This window comes from Salvia splendens, chromosome 15 (genome assembly GCF_004379255.2).
Source record: "Salvia splendens isolate huo1 chromosome 15, SspV2, whole genome shotgun sequence".
Lineage (NCBI taxonomy): Eukaryota > Viridiplantae > Streptophyta > Magnoliopsida > Lamiales > Lamiaceae > Salvia > Salvia splendens.
Genome location: NC_056046.1, coordinates 5293345 through 5303188, shown reverse-complemented (window position 1 = coordinate 5303188; position 9844 = coordinate 5293345). Strand labels below are relative to the sequence as shown.

Sequence of the window (9844 nt, the reverse complement as noted above, 5' to 3'; positions counted from 1 at the left end):
ATCACTACCCGTACGATATGTTTATAACTAATCAAATTTTAAATAACTTTGTAGATATTTTTAATTTAACTAGTCTTACTAAAATTATGAAAATTTCACTTCTTTAGTAATTGGAAGCAAGGAATTGCACTTATCCTTCAAAGATATATTCAACTTATATCTTGGTGATTTCATGAAGAACCAGATTATTATAAATAATTTTGTTACTGGTGTTGTGAGAATTCAGCTTTGTGACCCCCTTTGCCTATAACCAAATAATTGTTTATCTTAAAAAAATTGAGATGTTAGCATAATTTATTCCATAAAGCCAAGCAAAAACCAAGTTAGTTGTTTTGGTACCTAACCAGTGAAAGGCATAGTTCTTCTCCTCAAGCTTCTACTTTCACTATGTGGATCATCACCATCATATTCATTCCCCTTCACTTCCTCTATTTCACTAAACGAATGCTTCAAAAACAATGGACTCATCACATACTCTTCCTCACTACCACCATAATCACTAGAGCTTTCTCCTCCAACTTGAGAGAGATCGTCGTCGGCCTCTTCCACGAGGCTGCTCACCTCTTCATCCGAATCGCTACTATCGCTAAGAGTGTTGAATAGTGTGACATTCTCTTTCTTGGATCCTTGAAAGGAGTAGCTTCTGCTCCTCCGATCATGCAGCGGAAGAAGGGACTTGGGACGCGATGCTGATCCCTCCACGTCCCTTCCTAAGCTATACGTCGTTGAGAGCCTCCTCTTGATGCCCTCCCTTGCCTTAACCAGGTAGCCTAGCTTCTGCAGCGCCTCTACTTCCTCTGAGGCCTTTTGCTTCAGTTCTGTTATCATTTTGTCGGATGCCTTCTTCTTGGATCGCAGATAACGCTGCACAGATGCAAGAATGGCTTCATACGACTGACTCATTCTTTGCACAAAATATGTATATGAAAGGTTTTATACATACTCTCTTCTCAAGGAATTTGCCAAGGTCTAGGCCTTGAAGCTTTTTCTTCTTCCAGAAAACGCAGCAGAATCGCACCAGCACGGCTAGTAGAAGCAGAACGACGGATTCCATCATGAGAAACAATGTGATTGTCCTCTTGTTTCCTGCATAAAGGAAAATGTTAGTCTTCAACTTGTTTTGGATATGAGCAGTTGCAAGAATTCACCTATGTACACACTTGTGTTCTTGGGCTTCACTTGTGCGCAGCTAGACGCGGGTTTCTGACCTATAACCGAATAAAAGATGTTACAGAAACTGCAGTTTTGTGTAAGTTGTGTAGATAGGCTTGATCTTACGGGTGGAACGACAAGGCAACGGGTTGCCATTTCCTGCATCACATCAAGTTTTCCTATTAGGCTTGAACTAAGTGATGATGCAAGTCTTGCAGCGGGAGTGAGTTTTACCCCGTTGCAATGCTGCATCATCACACGATCATGGATAATCGAAAGTTCGTATTAAGCAAGAGAAGTTGGAAAAATTACTTGAGACAGCAAAAAAAAGGTGAGGAGAGTTCTGTCATCCACCAAAAAATGCTGCAGGTCACTCTGGGAGAGATGGAACAGGAATTGACCTGCTTGTTCATAAAATTAATTTAGCATTGTTGTGACAATAGATTGATGAGAGAGAGATAGATGATTACTAGGATCGCTTTCGAACCATAGGACGGAACCAGAAGCCGGAACAAGAGAAGTGAACACAACATTTTTAGGTTTCAATGCAGACACATGAGTGTAATCTGCAAATTTCTGGGAATATTTCCCCTCCATCTCTGTCTGAGAGATGTAAATGGCATAACAGGAGCAATCAAGCACCGGATCAACCTGCATAACAGAACTCCAACTAGCTGATCTAGGGAACTTCTTGAGATATCCCGTTGCTGAAAACAAATACAGAAATCCGTCCAGCGAGCTATACGATATCCAGCCTGTTCATCAATCAGCCAAAAAATATTAAACTTTAAGACTAATGCAAAAAGGATGATCTTCTAACCATTTGCATCAACAACTGGCTCGTGATCTGCTGAGCTCAACGGCCCAATGCTTCCTTGCCACAAAACATTTCCTCGAGAAACATCCAAAGCCAGAACAAGAGCTTTATCAGCCACAGTAACATATAGAAGGCCATTGTTTCCAGCAGTAAGCCTAAATGCATTTCCATACAAGCTAAGATCTTGGATCCATTTAAAATGGTGACCGCGGATTGATAACGAATACACTTCCCCAACCGTGTTAGTCATCTACATTGATGGTAAGAAACAGTTTATCTTCAAGAAGGCATACAACAAACATAATTTTTTTAAAAATAGTGGGGCCTTACAAAAATACTAGCTTCACATTGAGCAATCACAGGCGCGGAAGTGAAATAGCAGTCAGTAACGTTTCTCCTACAACCTTGGCGATATCCATGCTGGTAAAGCACCGGGCCAGCGCTCCAGAAAAGCTGCCCGTACAAGCGATAAGCAAACAGCCCTCTATTATTTACATTGATGAGCAGGCAGGAGCTCGATAAGCTTGCAGCGATCCCAACGATCTCTTCTGCACATTCGAAGAATACTTCCACAGGAGCTTCATTAGTTCCAATCCTTAGAGGATAGATTTTCAGTACTTTGTTCTCTGCAACTAAATGTATCTGCAAATACTGAATTATACTCATCAGCAAATGAATTCTTTTTTCTTCTTTTTTAAGAAATACAAATGCAAAGGATTGATTGATTCATTGCCTTGCTTGATCCTCCATGAACTGAAGCTATACTTGAACTGCAAGTCTAGTTCAAGTGCAGCGCCCACGCGATGGAGCCGTTTCTCTCAAATGCAAACAAGTATTTCCTTGAGCAAGCACAAATCCTCCCATCATCCATGATTAAACTCTTGTAAAGCCTATCAACAGCCCTCTTTGAATCTGCATATCACATCGAATAAACGCCAAAAAAAAAACAGATCTTTACACAAATTCCAAATTGAGAAAGAGAGATATAACCTGAAAAGGAATGAGGATATTGTGAAAACTTGTTGAGATGGTTGAAGTGAGAAGATCCAGCAGAAGTTAATGGTGCAATCAATGACAAGAAAACAAGGATTGAAGGAATTTGAACAGAAAGAGATTTTATGATTGATGTTTTCAGCGACACAGTTTAGAAATAGGATTTCTTAAAAATACAACTTAATTATGGCTGCAAAAACGAGCAAGTATGAACCGGAAGGAAGCGGTTAATTAACCGCTTTGTTGAAGGCGGGAAAATAAAATAAAATAAAATTAAATTAAATAAAATTAAATTAAAATTAATTAGATTCAATTCAATTTCAGCGCCTTTTCAACTCTTTAATTTACAGTATTAAATTGAGATAAATTCCATTGAATTTACAACATTCAATCCGAAAATTAAGTCACTTTAATTCGAAATTCCAATCGAGCAATTGATGCCATATTAAACAATACAAAACCACAAAAAAAAACTATAAATGCAATGTCTTCAACAATCAATAAACAACAACAACAACAAAAAATCAAGAATGAAGAAAATTTTGCTGCTAATAATTTTTCAAGAAATCTGCTTGGTGAGGGAGTTTGTGTATGTGGAATGTGGATGGATGCTTCGGCACACAAAAGCATCATATCCATATCCTTAGCAGGCTGCCTCATAATTCTCCGCCGTTAAGAATTCACTGTGCATCTGGAGACGATGATCTCGGATTTCACAATCTTAGTCCAAACCAAGATTACGAGTGGCATTTTTGTGCAAATTTTTTCCCTACCACCATATTTTTCTGTCATTTTTGGTGGGATCAAGATCCAAGTCACAAGTTATCAATCTTTTGAAGTAAAACAAGATGGTATTCATTTTATTGATGACAAGCTATTTGTTGACCTGGCTCCCAAGAAATATGACTGGCTGATTAAGAGGAAGAAGTGAATAAAGATTTTTGTGTAATTGAGCAATGCACTTATATGAGATTGTTGCGTACGAAATAATATTAATTTAATTTATATTTCTCTTTTTCATATTTTTTTTATTTGACATTAATCTTCTTATTTTGATATTGTAGCTTATTTTTTGAAGAATTATCACCCAAAAAGTGTCTCTAAATTAAATTAGTTACTATGTGTTACTATAAAATATAAATATAGTACAAAATTTAATGACATTTGAAACTATACCATGTTTTTAACTAACAAATCTTTGTGATATTATGTATGGATTTAATTGTAAAAATAGTCTACTTTGTAAAAGAGATTGCTATATTATCATATTATGACCAAATGACTTTTTTTTTTCATTTCTAACATAGTTAAAAGTTAGTCTTTCAAAATTTAAGATATATGACACATTTCAGTTTTGGAAATATCAATCTGACAATTTTATTTTATGAACACACCAAATTTTATTTTATTTCAGTTTTATTTTATTTTAATTTTCACCATTTTTATTGGAAATAATCACGGCACAATTATGTGCCAATTAGAAAAGAATTACCGCACATTTATGTTGTGGAGTAGTAGTATTTTACTACTCCATCTGTCCCAAGTTAATACTACTACTCCATATGTCCCAAGTTATTTGTACCGTATTCTATTTCGAGTCATTCCAAACTATTTATAAAAATTCTTTTTTGACAAAACCTTTATTTTTATATTTATATTAACCCATTCTTTGTCTCTCCTATTTCATTATCTTTCATACTCACTATGTCCCTATAAATGGAACTTTGAGACCAACATAAATTTTAGTGCAAAACTAATGTAGTATGAGAGAAACAGAGAGCAGATAGTTTTAAAGAATAGTGAATCCCACATTATGACTTGTGCAATGTGGTGAAAATTTTTTCCAAAAGAGAAGTGAACTAAATTTGGAGGATGAACCAATATGACAAAAATAAGACTATTTTTTGAAGATAAAGGGAATATTTAATTTCTTAAATTACTTGTCCAAAAGATATATCAAGCCCTAATTAAATTACTACTACAAATTATACCTACATAAATAATAGAAATATAAAAATCAATATATATAGCTTAATGGATATGTCGCTCTTAAAGTAAAAATTAGTATAACAATAAGTAGTAAAAAATTCAAATAAGCACCTTATCCATTCCCCATCTAACAAAGACAAATTACGATGAGCATGTTAAAAGTAGCGATCTGTATCTCCAATAATTACAAGGTATAACAAATATCAAAACAGATCAACACTGAGGAAGTGAGGTTTCCATCTTCAGCTGCAAGTGCAAGTATGGTGTGTGGGCTAAAAAGGGCTGATGTGGCCGGCCAATCTAAGAAGTAATTCAGGTACACGGCGTCTTCTAGGAGGAGCCGCAGCATCCCTAGCAAGAGCTTCCTTGTCATCGGCATGTATGAACCGCACCAAATAGTCGAATAGCTCATCCTTACCACCACGCAGAGGGTCCTACATTTTGGAGAGCTTAGTTGCTTCGGCTATTATGAGTAGTATGTTAAATCTCTTGTTTATCAAGTGGACTTTTTTTCTTCTCATAACTGTGGGAGCTTCATACAATCTTTGCAGCATCAATGAGGAAGAAAACTGAAATTGATCATATCACTTACTTGGAGGAATAAATCTGTATGCGTTTTCCCCTCGTACAAGATCAGTTCGGCTTGTGCCCCTACTTTTTGGAGTGTATCTGCAAACATTTTGCTGCATATACAAGTATCGCGCTTAAGGAAAATCAGAGTAAAGGTTTCCAATTTTGGAACTCCGAATCAAAAAGTCATTTCAAGATCAAACTGAGAAGGAACTGATTAGGCCAAGAAACAAGATAGAGCTGAATTTATTGCTGCAAGGGGGAACTAACCTTTCATCGGATGGTATGGAATTATCTGAGGTACCATGGAAAAGAATGATTCGTGGTAGCAGACGAACTGCACTACTTGCGCTTGGGTTTCCTATGATTTTTTCAGGAGAAAATTTTTCCAATGACTTTTCTCCTTCCATGATACTGTAATCATAAATATGAGTACCAGTCAGATGGATCAAATTTTAGTTAAATATTGAAATTCAATATACAATACGTTGAAACACGAGACATCACCTCAAGAATATAGACTGATACAAGCCTCGATTATGGAAATGATCAACTAGTTTGAGTAAATTGTACCTGTAAATAATTGTCGGGTAATTTAGGCAAGCACTAATGCATGATCATGCAATCGATAAAAAAGCCTTCGAATCTGTGGTAACTTACCCCCCTGACAAACCAAAATAAGCATTTATCTGGGATGCACTCCAAGAAATGCTCTCACCTTTGGATTCTTTTACTGCCTGCTGCAGAAGAGCACATGAAGATATATGTGCACCTGCTGATTGCCCCATTACATAAATCCTGTAAAATACAAATACCACATCTTGGCTTTAATAGATCACGACGATTCATCAAATACATTTGTGGGTTGCACATTGCAAACCTTTTTACAAGCTGGGTTCAGGTGCTCTACCAAATAGTAAACTGATTGGGTTAGGGTTAGGCAAAATGCAAAATTTTTAAAAAAATTGTATACTAGTATTAAATAATACAACTCACTTATTTGGATCTCCTCCGAGTTCAGCAATATTGTTGCAAATGACTGCAATTCCATGACAAACATCAGAAACCATGTCACTGATAGTTCCCTGAGGAAAATTTCTGCACCCAATTTATGCAATAACTGTATCAGGCAATAGATCAATAATGATACACCTACGCAGTCATTAAAGAAAACAATAACTGTCAGAGAAATGTGACAAGGTTCCTAAATACTAAGCTTTAACTCCACAAGTCTATACAAGTCTGTTTTCCTACAAATGAATTGAAACAAAATTAAAGAGTGCACATTTTTATCAAGAAGCAAGGAAAACAACTTCATTGTTAACATGCCAACGTGCAAGCTTTGTCTAAGACGACGGCTCCACCATTCTCAGACATACTATACATGTTTCCACGAACGCACATAATTTTCAGTGGCATGTCATTAGTAGTTATAACTAAGCTAATCAAGTGTTGCCCCAACAGGCGAGTAATCTGGTCTTTGGAACTAAATCCCACATGTCTGGAAATCCACTCAATTATAAACGTCAACACTAACATCTAATAACTAAAATTAAGTCAAGTACCTGTAGTCAAGGCATGCCACTATGATGTCTCTTTCTGCCAATTGCATTCCCAGCAGCGCACCCCAGGCCTTATACCTGATTTGAGTTACATGAAAATTCAAAATAATAATGCACAGAAAACTTTATCTCAACAAAGTGGGAATAAAGGGTTAGGAGGATATTATGCTGAGATACAAAAATACAAAACAGCATGAACACCTTAAGAGTAAAAAAAGATAAATGCATCCACACTCTTGATAAAAGATGAAGGGTATTACTCGATGAAGAAAAATTGCCAGTGCAGACACAACATACAACCATTCTTATTTTATCTTCTGGAAAATATATCATCTCAACAGACACGTGAATTTATGCTTTCATGACATAAGAGTTGCCGCCAGTAATAACTCCGGATTGTGCAAATATTGAAAAATAGCAACATTTATACTAGGTTTGCAAAGAGGATGGTACTACAATATTCTCACTTCTGGATATTCTCCCCTTTTATAAAAGTAACAATTAAGGATATATAAAGATACATCTGTAATTCTCTTCATTCCTTTTTAATCAATATGATGACTTCTTTTCAGAAGAAAGAAAGTGCAGTGTATTATGCCTCCCATATCCCCCACCCTCACCCCAAGAAGAAGTAAGAGAAGCTATGAAAAGTGAACTTCGACTTACCCAATAATCCATGCCCCTCCAGTCACAAATATCACCACAGGCTTCAAGCCATCACTATTTCTAGGTAGATACAAATCTAGCCTGAAAAAATAAAACAATTTGTATTAATGACATAGATGGAAGTTAATGCAGCTTGGAGAAATGATTATGAGATAAAGAGAAATGACAAAATATACCTATTTCTTGGCTGATCACCATATACAATACTTCGACGCACTCTGCTTGAAAAGTAATAATGAAAAGCAACTGCGCAAAAGAAAATTGGATACATCTAGTACCTCGATTGAAGCTAACTAACTGAACATTGAGAATAAGCAAAATATATGCATACGACAGAAGCTACTATTCCGAATATTTCCCTAAATATAGCAAAACTAACATTGGAACATGGAGAATCCCTTTGTAGGAATATGACATGGATACCAATACCCAATTTAAGGCAAAGCTGAATAATTAAGTAAGCAGAAGAAGCCGAGCGCATTGATGTATCAAAAGTAGAGAAATATAAATATCATCACTCCCAAGTGATAAGGTTATATACATAAAAGCTACAGACAAATTATATACACAAACTGAAAAAAGGATATTAAGTGGAAAAAAATGAATCCCAGGTTTGCAGAAAATTGTATTTTGTAGAGTACAACAAATCATCACTATGGATTCCTTATTCAGTTATTCCCACAATTGCTAACAGCATCATTATCTAGAATCAATAAAAACTTCCAGATAAGCATTCTCACTCCTCTCTAGAAATTGGATCACCAAAACATATTCTTCACTCCAGCTTAACATAAGATTGGATCAACAAATGACGTCCACTTTCTAAATGACTAAAGGGAGTACATTTTACTAGATGAAAAAAGTGAAATGAATAGGCAACTCCAAACTGTGCGTCATTCATGTGGAGGAAAACGGGATGGACAAACTTTGAGTCCTCTAGAGAGTAATATCTTCTCCTATTTCACATATCGAATGAATCATACAACTATCTAGAGCTTACCTTGGATAAAACCCGGCATAAGAAACATCGCATAAAGAGTAAGAGCTAGTAGTCTTGTTATCCACCGATATCCTACCCTGAATAAAAAAATCATTATGAACAGATCTATACAACACCTGTTACAGTATGAAAAATAAGGTGGGCTGCTAGCTCTCCATCATGCAAAAAAAAAGGCAAACTCAAGCCTTCTTCAGATGGATCAGTGGAAGAAGAATAAATATTTATAAGGAAAGAGCAGTAAATTGGCAAGCCCTGCTTCCAGAAAAGTAACAATCTAATTATCATGACTATAAATATTACTGCACTGATATGAAAAACATAATTCTCAATCAATAAATGAGTATCTTTTTGGTATCTTTTGGTATCATGTATTGCTGTCGAAAAGTAATACTATTTCTTAATACAGTAACTTTTAAGTGTTTTTACAAGTACCTAAATTAAGATCCAAAATCCAACCTTTTGCTTGCCTTCTAAACGATTGTTCGTCACAAGCGTAATTAACAACAAACATAAAACGAGGAAGCATAAGCACAATCTAAAAGTAAAAAAAGAATGGTACCCGAGATAGCTGAGCAGCTTGAAGCTGAGGCGAGTGAGAAGGTAAGTTTCGGCAGCAGCGTGGCCGATCTCACGGCTGAACGACTGCTGACGGCAGGGCGGAGCCGCAAACTTGTTGCCGCGCCTCCGCCTATGCTGCTGATTCAAAGAAGCAACTTTGAAACTCGACGCGCTAACCAGAGTTTCATTTTCTTCGGTAATCTCATCTCCGGATAGGCGATCCGCCGGAGACAAGGGCGATTCCATCGCCGGCGGTGGAGCAATAGGGAAAGCAGAAATACGGATTGGAGAATTCGAGAATTGCAATTGTTTAGGATTCAGGTTTATGGGGATTAGCTAAATGATAGCAGAATATATGTCAATTGCATTGGGTTGCGGGAATCTGATTACGAAATTTTATAGGTGTAGATTGCCGAGGCAACGGTTCATTTTGAATGAAATAGTTAACTTTTATAAATGTAGATTTATTAACATTATAATTTTACTTTACTATATTATAGAAAGTCCAGATTTTTCGGTAAAAATCAAGAAAATAAC

General features: G+C 36.2%; 2 protein-coding genes across 2 annotated transcripts; both read right to left on the bottom strand.

Moving 5' to 3' along the window:
- Positions 1 to 339: 339 nt before the first annotated feature.
- LOC121768720 (protein GAMETE EXPRESSED 3-like) lies at positions 340 to 2635 on the bottom strand. Its single transcript, XM_042165261.1, has 6 exons — positions 2300 to 2635; positions 1973 to 2219; positions 1623 to 1907; positions 1149 to 1208; positions 944 to 1086; positions 340 to 864 (listed from the first exon to the last, which is right to left on the bottom strand). The coding sequence occupies exons 1-6, from the start codon at positions 2633 to 2635 to the stop codon at positions 340 to 342; spliced, it is 1596 nt and encodes a 531-aa protein (XP_042021195.1).
- Positions 2636 to 5003: 2368 nt separating this feature from the next.
- Positions 5004 to 9739, bottom strand: LOC121768589 (isoprenylcysteine alpha-carbonyl methylesterase ICME-like). The gene is made up of 11 exons (XM_042165119.1): positions 9309 to 9739; positions 8750 to 8826; positions 7926 to 7995; positions 7750 to 7830; positions 7087 to 7161; positions 6518 to 6619; positions 6182 to 6319; positions 6029 to 6094; positions 5792 to 5935; positions 5544 to 5634; positions 5004 to 5385 (listed from the first exon to the last, which is right to left on the bottom strand). The coding sequence occupies exons 1-11, from the start codon at positions 9551 to 9553 to the stop codon at positions 5224 to 5226; spliced, it is 1251 nt and encodes a 416-aa protein (XP_042021053.1). The 5' UTR covers positions 9554 to 9739; the 3' UTR covers positions 5004 to 5223.
- Positions 9740 to 9844: the final 105 nt, after the last annotated feature.